The sequence below is a fragment of the Sphaeramia orbicularis genome, chromosome 16 (assembly GCF_902148855.1).
Source record: "Sphaeramia orbicularis chromosome 16, fSphaOr1.1, whole genome shotgun sequence".
NCBI lineage: Eukaryota > Metazoa > Chordata > Actinopteri > Kurtiformes > Apogonidae > Sphaeramia > Sphaeramia orbicularis.
This window is the reverse complement of record NC_043972.1, coordinates 59,041,744-59,062,442: the sequence shown is the minus strand read 5'-3', so window position 1 is coordinate 59,062,442 and position 20,699 is coordinate 59,041,744. Positions and strand designations below refer to the sequence as shown.

Here is a 20,699-nt window from a genome sequence, read left to right as displayed (position 1 = left end):
GTCCCTGATGACGTCACTCTGAGTCCCTGATGACGTCACTCCAAGTCACTGATGACATCACTATGAGCAATTCATGACATCACTAGGAGTCCCTGATGACATCACGAGTCACTGATGACATCACTACAAGTCACTGATGACGTCACTATGAGTCCCTGATGACGTGACTCTGAGTCCCTGATGACATCACTGACTCCCTGGTGGGCCTCACCTGCATCTTGACGCTGGTCACACAGCCCTTCTGTCTCCAGTCCACAGTGTCTGGAATGTCAGCTCCAGACGTTCCTGTAAGAGCAGACGGCGCCCTCTGCAGGTCGGTGGGAGGCCGGAGCGTCGCAAAGGACTGAAGGATTTCCTCTGTCGTCTAAAAAACCACAGAAAATGATGAAAGCAGGAGGTTTAGATCCAACTGGAACAGCTGTAGTCCTTTTCAGTCCTTGTACACTGAAAAAAAAAAGATTCATAAGAAAGTGAAAGTAAAGCCTTATTTCTACAACATTTGTCTTATTTTTCATCCAAACAGAAAAAAAGCTTGCCAAGAATTTATTTATGTATTTATTTTTATTTAGTGCTAGACGAATATTGTGACAGAAAACAAAAAAAAACCACAAACAGACCAAAAAGAGTTCATAAGACACAGACATTAAGCAAAAGGAGGACGGGTGCAAACACAGGGTTATTTACAGAGCGTTTGTGTGGACGTGTGGAATTATTTATGGTTATTTTGTGTGAGTTGGGCATATTCAGGTGGAGACAGAAGAGGGAGTGAAAACAAAACTGACAGTTTAGTAAGTACAAGGGTCAAAGGATACGAGTACACAAAAACAAGACATCAGTAGCTTTTCTATACTAGGATTCAGCTCAGTTCAGTTTTTTTGTAGAGCTCTGTATCACTACAAGGTTGCCTCACAGGGAAAATAAATCTCTCTCCCTTTTTCTTGCTCCTGTTTTCCATTCCCTCGTACCAAGGTTTGTTCATATTTCCAAATGATCCCATCGGAGGATCCAGACAGTTTTCCTTCTTTTCCCCTCAAACCACTGGAACAACTGTGTCCATTTCAGAACCTGAACTAATGACCCAAACTGACCGTATTTGGACCCATTTGTTGTTGTCTCCAGGTTTAAACCACGACAGAAATGACCCACAGTTGAACATGAGCTGGACTCATTTGGTCCAGATGAACGTGGCAGAAACATGAAACCACAGACACACTGGGTCTGTCATTCAGTCCACGTTCAATGTGTGTCTCTAACATGTTGGACTTCACACTTTTTGGACACATATTCTACATCTATATGTTCACAGACTCAACACAAGCCCCCAAACCCCCCCCACCCCAAAAAGACTGATTCAACCTGCACTGTCCATGTGTTCAGGGTCACTTTTGTACTTTCAACCTGTGGGCCAGATTGGACCCTCTGGAGGGACAGATTTGGCCCACGGGCTGCATGTTTGACACCCCTGATCTATAGCCTACATACGTGTGTATATATGTATATGTATATGTTTATATATGTATGTATATGTATATCTGTAGATATGGTCAATATACAGTATATTATGTTCAAGTTGAATAAACTGACTTTACTATTAGAGGTGTAAGAAAATATTGGTTCTGCAACATAATGAGATATTTCATTTCACAATACTGTATCGATATTAAAAAGTACAGTATGAATATTTTAAGGTATTTATTCAAATGCAGATATTGTGGAGGTTCATTTTTGTTCTCTTGTTTTTTTAATATATTTTATTTATCATTCTTTAACACTCTTTTATTAAATAATGTTAATTCCTTTGTTGGTATCGCACAAAAATACTGTTCTGATGTTAGTTGTGAACTAATAGAATCTGAACATTTGAACAGGATCTGAAACTGTAATGTCTGTAAAACTGAATTTCAGTTTGAACACAGGAACATTTGTGATAGAACATTAGATCCTGTTGGGATCAAATAAAAATGTGTTTAGTATTTGTGCAGATCACTGGTGTAATTCAATTCTTCAAGGAAATAATCATTTAAAAAAAAGAAACAAATAAAAAATTGCCTTTTAACAGTATCATGATATATCGTGATATATCGTATCATGATCCTAGTATTGATTTGTATCATATTGTCAGATTCTTGCCGATACACAGCCCTATTTACTAGCATTCCTTGACAAATTTAATCCATTGTTCTGATGACAGTGTGAATGACTGTGAACTGGGTCCACGTGAGTCCACATGGGTGTACATGGGTCCACATGGGTCTACATGGGTCCACATGGGTCTACATGGGTCTACATGGGTCACAGTCACAGAATCCTGTTGAATTGTTGTTGACATTTCTGCTCAGACAGTCACTGTTTGGTGAAGTTAGACGTAAATGTACAAATATGAGCAGGAGTTCAAAGTGAGAGGACAGAAGGTAGAGGACAGAAGGTAGACGTAGAGGACAGGAAGTAGACGTAGAGGACAGGAAGTAGACGCAGAGGACAGGAAGTAGACGCAGAGGACAGGAAGTAGACGTAGAGGACAGGAAGTAGACGTAGAGGACAGGAAGTAGAGGACAGGAAGTAGACGTAGAGGACAGGAGGTAGAGGACAGGAAGTAGACGTAGAGGACAGGAGGTAGAGGACAGGAAGTAGACGTAGAGGACAGGAGGTAGAGGACAGGAAGTAGACGTAGAGGACAGGAAGTAGACGTAGAGGACAGGAAGTAGAGGACAGGAAGTAGACGTAGAGGACAGGAGGTAGAGGACAGGAAGTAGACGTAGAGGACAGGAGGTAGACGTAGAGGACAGGAAGTAGACGTAGAGGACAGGAAGTAGACGTAGAGGACAGGAGGTAGAGGACAGGAGGTAGACGTAGAGGACAGGAGGTAGAGGACAGGAAGTAGATGCAGAGGACAGGAAGTAGACGTAGAGGACAGGAGGTAGATGCAGAGGACAGGAAGTAGACGTAGAGGACAGGAAGTAGACGTAGAGGACAGGAAGTAGAGGACAGGAGGTAGAGGACAGGAGGTAGACGTAGAGGACAGGAGGTAGAGGACAGGAGGTAGACGTAGAGGACAGGAGGTAGACGTAGAGGACAGGAAGTAGACGTAGAGGACAGGAGGTAGATGCAGAGGACAGGAAGTAGACGTAGAGGACAGGAAGTAGACGTAGAGGACAGGAGGTAGAGGACGGACCACAGCTGAGTGGGTCTGGACCACAGGATGATCAAAGGTACAGCTTAGTTTATACAAACGTCAGGCTTTTATTCCACATCAGTCAACAGTTGTGATGTTAACACTGATATAATCATCCACCATCTGAGCAGACTAAACCCATATATGATCATCTGTGTTCACCACTAAACCATGTTGTTCTTCCAAACGCTCCGAACTAAAGCTGCCTTCACATGCTATGGGAATGATGGGAAATACCATTTTTACAAACCCCCCCTTTGTGTTCTCGTTGGGTTCATGAAGTGCTTTATAATTTCAAGTTTGAGAAACTCAGGTTTACATGAAAATCTGTGAAATCATTTCCTGTTACTTGGATCCTTTTTCAAACAATATAGAGAGGATTTATGTGTGTAATTATTTATTTACTTTTTGCTATATATTTTACTTAACAGTAATTATTGTAACCTCCGCCAGGAGGTATTGTGATCACTTTGCTTTGTGTGTTTGTTTGTTTGTTTGCAACCTTACGGGAAAACTCTTCCACCCATCTTTCCCAAATCTTCCCCACAGATAGGCCTAGGCCCTGGGACCAACCCATTCCATTTTGGTCCCAGTAGGCCAAAGTTCAAGGTCACAGCAAGGTCACAACATCTACAGTTTTCCATCTGTCATCACTGAGCAATTTTCCAAAATTCATAAAAAATTCAAAACGACTCTGATTAGCCTCCGATTGGATCCACCTGTAGCTTAGAACAATATCTTGTATCTGGCACAAAATTGTCCACATCCACTGTGGAATGTGGACTCTGTGGACATTTACATTTAACACTGAAAATCCCATTTACCACACATTTAAAATTAGAACTCAACAAATACTGATTGGAATTGAATCTAACTGGACAGACACATGACTGGGACCAAGCTTCATCTTTTTCTGCTGTATGGAACAACCTGGAAACTGTGGAATTTAAACAGAAATAGTCGATCCACACATGCACACTGTTCAGGGTGCAGGGCGGAGGTTTGTGTTCTCTGAACACTGGTTTATTTACTTCTAGTTGAATTGTTCTCTTTATTTCTTTCTGTCTTATTTGGGTCTTCAGTGATTGGCCTGTAGTGGGAGGGATGGGAGTTGACGTTCAGACGTGACAATCAATATTTATTCTATATTTTTTATATTTTATGTTGTACATCACACTGTCTGTCTAAACTGTTCTATCAATAAAGTCAAAAAAATTAAATAAAATACTAGTTACAAGCTCCAAACTATCACATGAACGCCCCCTCATGTTGTATTTTCCACTGGAGAAATGGGAAAAATTTACATCCATGAGATGAAAATGACCTTTGACCTTTTCAACATGGAGGAGAACAATGAGGCATTCATGGCCAATGATAAATGATGTTTTTATTAACGTTCTGCTGCTGTTAGCTGATGATTTTACACATTTATAGTTCACACAATTTGTAAAAAAATACAAAAAGTTACAAAAAAATAATACTAAATGCTGTATCATTAAAATGAGCACGTCCAAAACTGTTTCACTCATGTATCAGGACACTATAAATTATGTTTCTGGCATTTTTTCATTTCATTAAGACAACAGAAGCACTTGAACACAGCACAGTGGTCATTTCAAATTCACTAGTGTTCCCGACAGCACCTGAAGGCAGCATAAATCTGACTTGTGTAGTTGGAGTCACACATTGACCAAGTCTGCGTGAACGTTCAGTGAGTAGCTGTGGTGCTGGGGTCAAAGGTCGAGCTTAACTGATGCGTTAACACAGGGGTGTCCAACTCATATTCTTCTGGGGACCACATTCAGCTAAAGTTCATCTGCAGTGGGCCGGACCAGTAAAATAATAGCATGATAACCAATAAATAATGACAACTCCAAACTGTTTAAGTGCAAAAAATAACATTCAGTTACAGCAATATTTACATTTACAAACTATCCAAACAAAAAGGATGTGAATAACCTGAAAAAAATTAAATTTGTTGAGAAATATAAGTACAATTTTATCAATTCTACTTATTATTTATACATGTGTATTACAGATCAGATCTACTGAGGCACAAAACATTTAGGAACAGGTAGGATATTGTTAAAATTGCACTTGATTTTCTTAATAACCTATAAATAAATGATAACTCCAAATTTTTGTCTTTGTTTTAGTGCAAAAAAACCCCCAAACAATTACATTATGAAAATACTTACTTTTATTAATTATCCCAAAAAAAGTGTGAATAACCTGAAAAAACTGAAATTTAAATTTAAAAAATGAAGAAAATTTAGTGCAATTTTCACAATATTCTGCCTCAACTTATCATTTCTACATGTGTATTACAGATCAGATCTACAACGGCACAAAACATTTAGTAACAGGCAAAATATTGTTCAAACTGTGCTTAATTTTCTTTAGACATTTCAAGGTTGTTCATATTTGTTCAGGTTATTCACATTTTATTGTTACAGGATTGTTTCTTAATGTAAATATTTTCATAATTTAATGTTTTTTGCACTAAATCAAAGAGAAAAAAATGGTGTCATTTTTTTTTTGACACTTATTTTTTATTAGTCATTTTATCCCTTTTTTAACCCTTCCATGCATGAATTATGAAAAACAATCGAGATTCTTTTTTTTTTTTTTGACTCATTTTGTTAGTCAAAATTAGGCTAAATTTGAAATGCATTTTGAATTTTTAATTAAGAAGAAATTTAACCTATAAGACCCAGGAAAGTACAAGTTTGGCTTTAATTTAATTAAACAATATTGGAAACACCATGATGCAACAGTTTTTTCAGATGCATTTTTTTAATGGAATGTCCTTTGCCGTGGACAGTTGTTTTGTTTTTGGGTTTTGTTGTATAAAATTGTGAAACTCTTGTCCACAAACATGGACAGAAAACTCATAGATGGGTCTTTGGAGGTTAACTTTAGGAGATCACAGAGCAGTCCAAATTCTAAAACTAAGATGGTCCTTTTTTTCATTGTATTGCTTAGGGTTTATGGAGACTACTCCCATGTGGTTTGGACAATACTGCCTTTATAACCCTTTGGAGAGTAAGCTTCAACTATATGTCCACAAAGTTCAAAACTGATAAAACCTGTGACCAATCATGCAGTAATGTTGCAGCCGCTACAGCAGATGTTATTGTAAAATATACACAATTAAAACAAAGAAAGTCAAATAAAAAGAGGCTGCCATGTATCAACAGCTCTCTTTGGGACCTCATGAAACAAAGAGACATGGCCCTCAAAAGATTCCTTAAGTTAGGGCTAACTACTGAGCATCACATCTATAGAAGCTTGAGAAATAAAGTTACTATGCAACTTCGAAAAGCAAAGGCACATTTCTTTCTCAAAATAATAAAAGATGCAAAAGGCAACAGTAAACTCATATGGAGAAGCATGGACAAGCTATTGGGAAAGGAAAAACCAAAATGCGATGACTTAAGCTCAAAATAAATGATGTTATCCAAAACAACAACACTGATCTAGCAATACATGTTAATGATTATTTTTTAAACTCTGTGTTACAAACGGCAAAGGGTTTTTCTAAACCGAACTGTGTTTATGAATTTCACTGTGATGCTTCTGCTCTTGAATTGTGTAATATAGATGAAGGAAATATTTCTAAAATCATATCCAATCTTAATAATAGTAAAGCTAAAGATATATTTGGCATTGATACTGCTTTTTGAAAGAACACAAAGAAACTTTACAGGGACTACAGGTGGAAATTAGCACTAGTGCTAGACCCTGGCACACTACATCTCTCCTTTTTAAGGTTAATGTATATTCTGCATTGTCCCTGTCTAAACAAATAAATAAATAAAAAATAAATTTAAAAAAATGTGGACGTCATGCATGAAAGGGTTAAAAAAAAAAAAAAAAAGGTGTTGTCATTATTTATAGGTTATTATGATATTATTTTTGAGTTCCATGTCCTAACTTGTATTTTGCAAATTCATCCCACGGGCTGGACGGGACACTTCGGCGGGCCGGTTTTGGCCCCCGGGCCACGTGTTGGACACCTGTGTGTTAACGTCAGTGAACACGTCCTCCTGAACATGTGAATGTTTGTGCGGTGACAGCGTCTCACCAGGTCTCCCATGTGGTTCATGCTCAGGGTGTAGCTGTGGAGGCCCAGCGACGCCTCCAGGTTGTGGGTGGTTATGAGCAGCACGTTTTTCTCCCACAATTCCCTGCGGCTCACCTCCTCAGCCTTAACGCACGCGCGCACACACACACACACACACACACACACATACATATATATAAAACCATGAGTCACATGAACAGTCATTTTAGATATGCACATGTTTATGAAATACACGTTTCACAGAGTAATGGGATTACAATAACACATATTATATTGCACAAAGATAAAAAGAAAATTCTGTTTTATTTTTCAACTCTGTGGATGTTTAGTCACTAGTAGCAAGGGGTGTAAGAAAATATCGGTTCTGCAATATATCGCGATATTTCATTTCACAATACTGTATCGATATTAAAAAGTACTGTATCAATATTTTTAGGTATTTATTCAAATGTAGATATTGTGGAGGTTCATTTTTGTTTTTCTGTTTTTGTTTTTTTCTTACATTTTATTTATTATTATTTAACACTCTTATTAAATAATGTTAGTTTTTTGTTGGGATTGAACTAAAATAATGTTCTGATGTTAGTTCTGAACTAATAGAATCTGAACATTTGAACAGGATCTGAAACTGGAATGTCTGTAAAAGAGTATTTCAGTTTGAACACAGGAACACTGTGTGATAGAACATTAGAACCTGTTGTGATCAAATAAAAATGTGTTTAGTATTTGTGCAGATTTCTGTTGTAATTCAATTCTTCAAGGAAATAATCATTTAAAAAAAAAAGAAACAAACAAAAAATTGCCTTTTTATTCGTTTAATTTTTTTCCCTTTTTTTTCTTGCCTTTTTAACAGTATCATGATATATCATGATATATCGTATTGTGATCCTAGCATCGTGATTTGTACTGTATCACCAGATTCTTGCCGATACACAGCCCTACTAGTAGCTGCATAACATCAAAAATAAACATCGACCATAATCTGTGTATCGTTGGTTCTTTCATATTCAATTCAGAATCCACATTCAGAAAACGAAAAAAATGACTTTTTTCATTATTTATGTACAAATTAAAAATCAAAATAACAGTTGCTTTTCATTCTTTCGACTGTATGCACAAATTAAAAATTGGAAATAATCAAATGGACCAAATGTGGGGTTTAATGTTGACATTTTTATATCTGATTTGAAGTTCCTGACTTGTTGGTGTGTTGCTGTGGACAGTGGTGGGTTTGCTAGTATTCTGTCTAATGCATTCTGCGATACTGGAGAATTTGATGTTATTCACAGCAAGGTTATTATCGTTAACCAAAACTAACGAAATGATGAAAACTAGAATTGAAAAAACATTTTCGTTAACTGAAATAAATAAAAACTATCATTAAAAGAAAAAAACGCTAACTGAAACTGTATTGTGTGTTTACAAAACTAACTAAAACGGATAAAAATTATGGATGAAATTCCCTTCATTTTCGTCTTTGTCAATGTCAGACTGATGTGAAAGCGATTTATTTGGCTCTAGCAATTTTAGCTGCTGGCACCATATGATATTTAAGGGTCCGTCACTTGTGTTCACTTGTGGTTTCCAGTCGTCTTCTGGTCCCCACTCTACCTGGAACATGGAGACTAAAGTTGGGAGAAAGCAGCAGAGTCCTGTCTGGGATTTATTTGAATATGACGACAGAGAAGAAGAGAAAAGAGACGACTAAACTACAACTAAACTAAAACTAAGCATTTAGAAAAAAATTAAACTAATAAAAACTAGCAAACCTGCTCTAAAAATGAATTGAAACTGAATTAGAGAAAAAAAAGTCAAAACTAAATAAAACTAAACTATTAGAACCTTGGTTCAGAGCCAGCAAACACGTTACTGTGAAGGAGGACGACATGACAACTGGAAAACTGGACCGGGTCTTCCAGGTATCGTTGTTTTGTCTAATACAGTGGGTCCATGGGAGACGATCTAAGGAGAAGACACTAAAACTAACACACCAACAAGTCAGGAACTTCTAATCTGATATAAAAATGTCAACATGAAACCGACATTTGGTCCATTTGATTATTTCCAATTTTTAATTTGTGCATACAATCGAAAGAATGAAAAACAACTGGTTTTTTGATTTGTACATGAATAATGAAATAACGAGTCATTTTTTCCTTTCCTGATTGTGGATTCTGAGTTGAATATGAAAAGAACCAATGAGACATGGGTTTATGGTCAGTGTATCTGTTGGTAATTAGATTTTCTATTTGGAAAAAAAACAAACAAAAAAACCCCCCACAAACTTTGTTTGTTTTGGCAACTTTTTGCTCACAACAACGTTAACTTTAGAGACTAAGATAAATTTTACCAGTAACATTTTTAAAACATAGAACATTTCAGGTGTTTTTTTTGTTTTTGTTATATATATATATATATATATATATATATATATATATATATATATATATATATATATATACTGAACAAAAATATAAACGCACCACTTTTGTTTTTGCTCCCATTTTTCATGAGCTGAACTCAAAGATCTAAAACTTTTTCTGTGTACACACAAGGTTTATTTCTCGCAAATATTGTTCACAAATCTGTTTAAATTTGTGTTAGTGAACACTTCTTCTTTGCTGAGATAATCCATCCACCTCACAGGTGTGGCATATCAAGATGCTGATTAGACAGCAGGATTTTTGCACAGGTGTGCCTTAGGCTGGCCACAATAAAAGGCCACTCCAAAATGTGCAGTTTTATCACACAGCACAATACCACAGATGTCACAAGTTTTGAGGGAATATGCACTGGTCATGCTGACTTCAGGAATCTCCACCAGAGCTTCTGCCTGTGAACTGAATGTTCATTTCTCTACCATAAGCCATCTCCAAAGGTGTTTCAGAGAATTCATGAAGAAGACTGTGTGAGGAAAATGGTGGTCACACCAAATACTGACTGGTTTTCTGACCCCCCTGGACCACCCAATACAGTAAAAGTGCACATTTTAGAGTGGCCTTTTATTGTGGCCAGCCTAAGTCACACCTGTGCAATAATCCTGCTGTCTAATCAGCATCTGGATCTGCCACACCTGTGAGGTGGATGGATTATCTCAGCAAAGGACAAAGGAGAAGTGCTCACTAACACAGATTTAGACAAATTTATGAACAATATTTGAGAGAAATAGGCCTTTTGTGTACATAGAAAAAGTTTTAGATCTTTGAGTTCAGCTCATGAAAAATGGGAGCAAAAACAAAAGTGGTGCGTTTATATTTTTGTTCAGTGTAGATACATATATATATATATATATATAAACTTTTACATAACTTTTTCCCTTGAGTATATTTTCAATATTTTTCCTTTTTCAGCCTAATAACATTATACATTTTCTTCTCATCATAAGTTTTTGAAACTTATCAAAGACTTTCCAACAGAATGCATGTTGGATGATTTAATGAAAGCGTCCATATTGAAAAAGTTAAAACAAAGCCCTTCCACTGGCAGCAGTGGGATGACACTCCACCAGGGGGCAGAATCAGGTCACATCCAACAGGTTTTGAAGGAAAGTATTGACGTTGTTGATTAGACAAAGGTCTGAGAACCTGTGGTGGCACATATGACACAGATGTGTTTAAAGGCTTCCAGTCCGTTTCAGTGCTCAGACCTCAGTGTGGTACTTCTTCTCATGAGTCTTCTTCCACAGCTCCCAGTGCCAATCCAGCCGCCCGTCGAACTCTGCCGCGACCCCGACGCACCAGCACACCAGCAGCCACCCCCCCAACACCACCAGGCCTGGAAACAAACACACACGGACCACAGGATGACCTCTGACCTGTGAGGGGAGGAGGAGGCGGCTGGGAACCACAGCCTCAAGTCAGAAACAAATGTTCAGAATGAGATGAAAGTAGAGATGAAGTCAAAGAAAGGCCCGGAACTGTGGTCCTACAGCATCCTTCTGCTGCTGAAATGTGGTCTGGGTTTTTAATAAAGATACTTAAGACACTTCCAGAAATATGTTCTATTAACCCTCCGGTATCCTGTCCACTAAGGCCCTCACTAAGCACCAACTGTGCCTTTTTGGCACACTGTGGAATCATGTCAAAAAAATTTTCATACAGTTTGTTTTTAATTCTTTTACACTTTTTTTTATTTCATCAACTTGAGCCGTAAATAAAAATACCAAATACTCAATAATTGTCACATTTTTTAACCCTTTAAATGCCATGTTTGTAATGTAAACAAACCATTTTTTTGATGCGAAAAACACACAAATATATATTTTTTTCAATATACTACATAAAAAGTGGATCACATATTATTTGTTTTTTTCATCCTGGCATATGTCAGTGATTAACTCCAACATTGGTTAATCTACATTATTATTATTTTTGGCACTAGGTCAAATGTTCAAAAATACTAGCATCTGTCAGCAAGTGTGCGTAAAATGCACACCCATAAATCAAACTATTAAATATTATATCTTGATTTATTTTTCTGCTCTAATTTGATTTTATTTTTGTAAATCCAGCTCAGTCCTAATCCTACAGATCAAATGTTAGAAATAGTGCGTTTTAGGCACACTTGGTGACAGATGCTAGTCTGGTCATTTTCTTTTGTTTACAATGTGCACAGTTTAGTTGGTGGACAGAATTTTAAAGATCATGCAAAAATGAACAACTTTTGAATTCTAACCTTATTTAAATTGTGAAAAATAATATGAAGTTTTTTAAAACAAAGTGCAAAGTGTGCATAAAAGGCACACCCAGATACTGGAGGGTTAAACAACTTCAAAACAATGTATTAACAAAAGCCAGACCATTCAGAGAAAACACACTTTAATCACAATAAGATTTCACCTGCTGAAATGAATGAGAAATTAACTGTTTAATATGTTCATGGAAGTGTGCCTAATGCAGTGGTTCTCTTTAAGTGTCCCCCCTTTGGAGGACCATAGACCTCCAGTCCCCCTTTGGAGGACCATAAACCTCCAGTCCCCCTTTGGAGGACCATAAACCTCCAGTCCCCCTTTGGAGGACCATAAACCTCCAGTCCCCCTTTGGAGGACCATAGACCTCCAGTCCCCCTTTGGAGGACCATAAACCTCCAGTCCCCCTTTGGAGGACCATAGACCTCCAGTCCCCCTTTGGAGGACCATAGACCTCCAGTCCCCCTTTGGAGGACCATAAACCTCCAGTCCCCCTTTGGAGGACCATAAACCTCCAGTCCCCCTTTGGAGGACCATAAACCTCCAGTCCCCCTTTGGAGGACCATAGACCTCCAGTCCCCCTTTGGAGGACCATAGACCTCCAGTCCCCCCTCAACAATATTATAACAGTGGTTCAATTAGAACTTTTGACAGAAACATTAATATTGTATCAATACTTTTTGTTTTTCCTTGAATATTTTTTTATTCAAATTAAAATAATTTAGATTTTTGTTTGAATAATACAAATAAACTCACCCAGACTGCTCTGAGACAATATTTATACAAATAAAAATAGGAAATGTTCAATTATCTCTAACTGCCAGTCCAGTTCCTTTTTTTCATCCAACAAACACATGTTGGTTCCACAGATGAACATGTGACCAGTATCAGTGGGTCCATGAGTCCATTTCCATTGGACATCTGAGAACAGAAAAGTCCAAACTGGTCCAGAACACAAACCTGTGTGTCCATGTGTCTTTTCCAGTCCAGTCCTTGTCTGTTGTCCAAACCTAAACTCTTTGTCTAGTCTAGTGACAGATCACCATGGTAACAGATTGGTTTGGTGTCCGTCCATAAAATGAGTCCAGGTTGATTTCAACCATCAAACATTAGTTCCACCTGATACATGTTCCAACCTGAAGAAAAAAAAAAAAAAAAACACCCAGGACTGATCCATGACCCCCCTGGGAAGACTTCACGGCCCCCCCCTCCCAGGGGCCCCACCCCACAGTCTGACCAACACTGGACTAAATCCATGTATCTGCTCCGCATCCGTCACATATTCATTGTATGTTTATATGTTTCTGTTTCATATTCGTTCATATTTCATATGTTCTGTTGAATCTCTTGTTGTTGAACAATGTAAAAAAAAAAAAAAAAAAAGTAAAAAAAAAACCCAGTATTATTCTGGCAGCAGGGGTGCCGGAAAAATACTGTTAAATAACGGAAAATAACCATCTCATAAAAATACGGTAATTTTCCATCATTAAAATACAGTTTTTTGCCCTAACTTTACATCAGATTTTGCATATTTTTTTGACTTTTTAATGTTTAATAAAGAATATTTATATGTATTAAAACAACCAAATTACCTATAAATATACATATAAATAATTTTCAGTGAGACTCAGTTGTCCAATCCACTGATAAAAACTGTATTTGGACAGTTTATCAGTGCTTATACATGTTATACATTCAGAAAAATACATTTATTCAACATTTTTGTTGTGAAACCTCCTGTAATTACACAAGATATTTTTTCAATTAACAAACAAGCCTGGTTAAACTGACAGAACAAATACTTCTTTAACGGTTAATTGTCAGTAATTTTATCTTGTTTTATTTATTTATTTACTTTTATTTTTTTACAGTATTCAACTTTAAATTAACAATTTAATCACATAAATAGAAAAGAAATATTTGTGAAATTATGATACATTTGTATCATATGTATTTTGTATTATGTACTGTATTTTAACTGTATCTTTCTGTGAAAAAAGAAACAATTTCTTTTAAAAAAAATTAAATTTTTTGGTTATTCACAGTTACAGTTTTTTCGTGTTATTTTACATTTGACATGTAAAATCACAGTCTATTTTTGTCATTTCATTGATATTTTCATGCATTTTAAAAATACAGGAAAAATCTGTAAAATAAACAGTGAAAATTCTGTTAAATTACAGATTTTTTAAACAGTGAAGTTTTCAGAGATGCTACACTTTGCACAACAAATGTTCACAATGATGAATCAGATGTTGATTTAAAAATAATTTTGCACACACACACAAATACCCCCCCCCAGTGATCATACGGCTCCTTAATAGAACTAAAACAAATTCTAAGTATTTCATGCATCAGCCTATGATGGCAGAACAGCTTCAACTGGTGGAATACAGCAAAAATGTCAAATATCACTAGTGTCCTTCTAAATAAAATGTTGACATTAGAGAATGTATGATTATAAAGTGTAATGGTAGTGAAATTAAAAAAAAAATACTGTTTTAAAGGAAGTTAATGGGACATTTATGAGGGAAACCAGAGGAAGAGTCTGACCCTACAGAACAAACACTGACGACAGCGGGTCGGTTTAGCTCTGGGCTGTCAAACTCATCTTAGTTCAGGGGCCACATTAAGCCAAATATGATCTGCAGTGGGCCGAACCAGTGAAATAATAACATAATAATATATAAATAATGTCAACTTCAAACTTTCCTCTATGTCAGGGGAGTCAAACTCATTTTAGTTCAGGGGCCACGTTCGGCCCAGTTAGATCTCAGTTGGGCCAGACCAGTAAAATATTAGCATGACAGCCTTAAATAATGACAACTCCAAACTTTTCTTTTTGTTGTAGTGCAAAAAAACACATTAAATAAGGAAAATATTTACATTTACAAACTATCCGAACAAAAAAGACATGAATGACCTGAAAAAAATGGAATTTCTGAAGAAAAATAAGTGCAAATTTAACAATATTCTGCCTCAACTTCTCATTTATATGTGTGTTCCAGATCAGATCTACAAATAAAGGCGTGTATCGGCAAGAATCTGGCGATACGATACAAATCACAATACTAGGATCACAATGCGATATATCACGATATATCATGACACTGTTAAAAAGGCAATTTTTTGTTTGTTTCTTTTTTTTAAATGATTATTTCCTCGAAGAGTTGAACTACACCAGAAATCTGCACAAATACTAAACACATTTAAATTTGATCAGAACAGGATCTAATGCTATATCACAAAATGTTCCTGTGTTAAAACCTAAATTCTGTTTTATAGACATTACAGTTTCAGATCCCGTTCAAATGTTCATATTTTATTAGTTCAGAACTAACATCAGAACATTATTTTTGTGCAATCCCAACAAACGAACTAACATTATTTAATAAAAGAGTGTTAAATAATAATAAATAAAATATAAACAAAATTGAACCTCCAAAATACCTGCATTTGAATAAATACCTAAAAATATCGATACAATACTTTTTAATATTGATACAGTATTGTGAAATGAAATATCAAGATATATTGCAGATCTGATATTTTCTTACACCCCTAACTACAAAGGCACAAAACATTTAGAAACAGGCAGAATATTGTTAAAATTGCACTTAATTTTCTTTAGACAATTCAGGTTGTTCGTATTTGTTCAGGTTATTCACATTTCACCATCAGATAAGTTTGTAAATGTAAACTTTTTCTTAATTTGATATTATTTATTGTACTACAACAAATAAAAAAAATTAAAGTTGTTATTATTTATAGGTATTATATAATATTTTTTTCACATTAAACCAAAACGAATATTTGGAGTCATTATTTTTAGGTTATCATGTTGTCATTTTACTTGCAGAGTCATCCCGTGGGCCGGATTGGAACCTTTTGCGTTCCGGTTTTGGCCCCCGGGCCACATGTTTGACATCTGTGGTTTAGCTGATCATCTATGACACAGGTGTCAAACATGTGGGAAGGGGCCAAAACCGGCCCGCCAAAGGGTCCAATCCAGCCCATAGGATGAATTACACTGAAGATATTAACAATCAATGGTGTAAAATCATTTTAATTCAGGTTCCACATACAGATCTCATTTGGGTCAGATCAGTAAAATAGTATCATAACAATTTATAAATAATGATAACTGCAGATTTTATCTTTGTTTTAGTGGAAAAAAGGAAAATTACATGAAAACGTTTACATTAACAAACTATCCTTTTACAAAAAAATGTGAATAACCTGAACAAATATGAACAACCTGAAAAGTCTTAAGAAAAGTAAATGCAATTTTACCAATATTTGTGTATTTGTAATTGTAATGTAAGTAGTAATGCACGTGTAAATGATAAAGTGATAAACTGAGGCCGAATACTGTTAAAATTGTGTTTGTTTTTCTTAAGATATTTTCAGTTGTTCATGTTATTCAGATTTTTAAGGAAACGTTGTAGACGTAAACATTATCATAATGTAATTTTACTTTTTTCACTGTTATTATTTTGCTGGTCTGGCCCACTGGAGATCATACTGGGGTGAAAGTGGAACTGAACTGAAATGAGTTTGACACCCCTGATCTATGACATCTGTCCCACCCCTACTATTTATTATATGGAAATTATTATTATTATTATTACTATTATTGTTATTATTATTATTATTATTGCAATATATCACTCAGAATTCAAATACTTAAACTGACATTTAAAGGGTAAAAATCCTGAATAATCGTTGGATGTTGGGTAGTTTTGAGCAGAGCTGAAGCGGTTTAAGAGATTTAGAAAAAAAAAAAAAAGGTAACCGGGGTGGGGGGGGTGGGGGGGTGTTGAGGAGGACGTAAGTGTTAAGAAATTTTCAGGATGACATTGTATTCAGGAACAGGAAATAAGATCGAAAAACAAAGATTCAAGAGCGTCTGGTGTTCATACATGAGCAGGGAGGGGACATTTTACACACACACACAAACACACACACACACACACACACTCTGTTCAGATAGTACAGCTGAGAATAGAAACTAAACCCAAAAGACAGAACACAAATAGAATCATCACATTAAAATATCGAAGACAATAATGAGCGTTTCACCAAAGTGTCACTTCCTGTCCAAAGGTTCGACTGTGTGTGTGTGTGTGTGTGTGTGTGTGTGTGTGTGTGTGTGTGTACAGGAAATCCCCTGGTGAGTCAACAGTCCACAACATCAGAAATGAAACTAATGAACAGACAAAAAAAAAAAAGAGCAAACGCATCAAACTGAATTAAATTCACATCAGAACAAGTAAAAACAACCGTGAAATAAGACGAGTTTAATGAAGAAGGAAGTGTTTATGTCAGCTTCAGATTCAGAACGGGGAAGAATGTAAACATGCAGGTTTCACCAACGGTACACACACAAAAAAAAAAAAAAAAAAAACATTGTGAGGGATCAGGATCTATGAATAACAAACTAACAACACTGGTCCACAGGTCACATGGTTCCACTGGTCTACAGGTCACATGGTCTACAGGTCACATGGTTCCACTGGTCTACAGGTCACAGGTCACATGGTTCCACTGGTCTACAGGTCACATGGTCTACAGGTCACATGGTTCCACTGGTCTACAGGTCACATGGTCTACAGGTCACATGGTTCCACTGGTCTACAGGTCACATGGTCTACAGGTCACATGGTTCCACTGGTCTACAGGTCACAGGTCACATGGTTCCACTGGTCTACAGGTCACATGGTCTACAGGTCACATGGTTCCACTGGTCTACAGGTCACATGGTTCCACTGGTCTACAGGTCACATGGTCTACAGGTCACATGGTTCCACTGGTCTACAGGTCACATGGTTCCACTGGTCTACAGGTCACATGGTTCCACTGGTCTACAGGTCACATGGTCTACAGGTCACATGGTTCCACTGGTCTACAGGTCACATGGTCTACAGGTCACATGGTTCCACTGGTCCACAGGTCACATGGTTCCACTGGTCTACAGGTCACATGGTTCCACTGGTCTACAGGTCACATGGTTCCACTGGTCTACAGGTCACATGGTCTACAGGTCACATGGTTCCACTGGTCTACAGGTCACATGGTCTACAGGTCACATGGTTCCACTGGTCTACAGGTCACATGGTTCCACTGGTCTACAGGTCACAGGTCACATGGTTCCACTGGTCTACAGGTCACATGGTTCCACTGGTCTACAGGTCACATGGTTCCACTGGTCTACAGGTCACAGGTCACATGGTTCCACTGGTCTACAGGTCACATGGTTCCACTGGTCTACAGGTCACATGGTTCCACTGGTCTACAGGTCACAGGTCACATGGTTCCACTGGTCTACAGGTCACATGGTTCCACTGGTCACATGGTTCCACTGGTCTACAGGTCACATGGTTCCACTGGTCTACAGGTCACATGGTTCCACTGGTCTACAGGTCACATGGTGATGGAACTGTTCCTTCAGGGTTTTCCAGGCTGGTAGATCCCATCAGAACAGCCCACTGGAACGCTTTGGGAAGACTAGACTGCAGTGCAGATTCTTCCACCAGCGCAGAATGTGAGCGTCATCGCCACAGGACAAAACACTGAGCATGTGCAGAATGGAAGGAATAAAGTCCAAACGGAATAAAGGCAGGAAGAATAATCCAGGAAGAATTTAGACCGCAATTAAAAGAGGATTAAACCACTGACTTTCATCAGGTTTAAATTTAATCCAAATTTTTCTTTTTCAGCTGGAATAAGGTGTTTACATGAGCATCTGAAATAGGATCGAACCTTTAATCAGTTTAAACCAGGAAGAAAAGTTGTCATGGAAACGCACGGATTCTCCATCTCGGATGATCCTTTAGTTCATCGTTTGTCTGAGGGTCTGTACAGACTGAACCCATGTGGTCTGGACTAGATTACCTTTAGAACCCTTTGGAACATCAGTTCAACTATGGGTCCACATGTGGACGTCAGACATGAAAGGGTTAAAGTATGTAGTAAGCACCTGTAATGTCTGAAGCAGATGTTTTCTCATAAATTGCAGAGCAGTGTCGTAACACCAGAGACAAAACCACATCAGATCTGATGACGTCACATCCCAGCGTTTGTACCAGAGCCGGATTTAGTCCCAGACTTCCCTTTTCTGCTAATTCTGAGTTAAAGTTCTAAACCAGGGGTCTCAAACATGCGTCCCACCAAAGGGTCCAGTCCGGCCCCTGGGATGAATTTACAAAGTGCAAAACTTCCACAGTCCAGGCTGTGGAACTCATTTTAGTTCAGGTTCCACATACAGACCAATAGGATCTACAGTCAAATAAGAACGTAATAACCTACAGAATATAATCACTCCAGATTTTCTTCTTGGTTTGATGTGGGAAAAAAAAAATAGATTATGCCTATAAATAATGACCACTTCACATTTTTGTCTTTGTTTTAGTGCAAATAATAACATTAAATTATGGAAATATTTACATTTACAAACTATCCTGGAACAATAAAATGTGAATAACCTGAACAAATATGAACAACCTGAAATGTCTGTATTAAATTCAGTCCAGTTTGAACTCTTTTCTTCCTGTTCCTCAGTGTTTAGAGTCTTTGTAGATCTGATCCAGAATGCACATGGACTAATGAGAAGCTGAGGCAGAATATTGTTAAAATTACACTTATTTTTCTTAAGAAATTTCTGTTTTTTCATTTTGTCCACTTTCTTTTTTGTTTGGATAGTTTATAAAAGTAAGTATTTTCATAATTTAATGGGATTTTTTTGTGCTGAAACAAAGACACAAATTTGCAGTTGTCATTATTTCTAGGTTATTCTGTTTTTATTTCACTGGTTCAGCCCACTGGAGATTAAATCAGGCTGAATGTGGAACCTGAAAGAACAGGAGTTTGAGAGTCCTGGGTTAAACAGACTGGAGTTGAGTGGATGAACTCTGAACTATGTGGAAACACGGTCTGACCTGGACCCTAACCCTGGACCCTAACCCTGGACCCTGACCCTGACCCTGACCCCCCTGAGTCCAACAGCCTGAAGCACCGACTGAAGACCACAGTCAGACCATGGCCAGCACACACTGTCAGGCCCTATGACGTCACACTTTATTATGTTGAAAAGTGCTCGGTGAGACACCTGCGGTCCACACACACACACACGCGCGCGCACACACACACACACACACACACACACACGCAGGTAACAACTCAGAAAAAAGAAAGAAATTCTAAAGCGAAAGTAAAAAAAGAAACAAAGCGGAAGTTCCTCAAAGCTCCTTAAATGCGTCTCTTCACCAGTAACCCCAGTTTAACCCCAGTTTAACCCAGTTTAACCCAGTTTAACCCCAGTTTAACCCAGTTTAATCCCAGTCCAGAGCCTGTCCAGCCTCAGAGGGACACTTACCCTGTTGTGTCGGACTCATCTCTGCTGTTTCTCTGTTGACACCCGCTCCGCGTCTTCCGCCTTATTTATGGGGATGACGTCACGTGGTGTGCTGCGGCCGGTGTCGGTTTGGAAGAATCACCTGATGTCAAAGAACAAACAGACGAGTGAGACAGGAAGAGGAACCCGACCTACAACACATACTGTATGTCACTTCTGTCATTCCTGTCCTCAAACTACTCTACACTTATGTTTCTGTGAGCACTCTGCTAACTTCTGCTCTAAAATAGAAAAATATATCATATCTAAAAGTAATGAAAAAATAACTATAACATCTCAAAATGTATTTACATATTTTGTTCATTACATTCGTAATTTAGAATTTGTTGTAAATTTGATC

At 37.4% G+C, this 20,699-nt stretch overlaps 1 protein-coding gene across 1 annotated transcript in view; it reads right to left on the bottom strand.

The window, feature by feature from the left end:
* The window catches only part of LOC115435570 (cathepsin S-like), a 32,494-nt gene extending 12,048 nt beyond the window's left edge, over positions 1–20,446 (bottom strand). The window contains exons 1-4 of the mRNA XM_030158076.1: positions 20,321–20,446; positions 10,906–11,033; positions 7,260–7,382; positions 212–364 (exon numbers count right to left, since the gene is read on the bottom strand). Coding sequence (XP_030013936.1) covers positions 212–364; positions 7,260–7,382; positions 10,906–11,033; positions 20,321–20,339 — 423 coding nt within the window. The 5' untranslated portion in view covers positions 20,340–20,446. The remainder of the gene's footprint in view (positions 1–211; positions 365–7,259; positions 7,383–10,905; positions 11,034–20,320) is intronic.
* Positions 20,447–20,699: the final 253 nt, after the last annotated feature.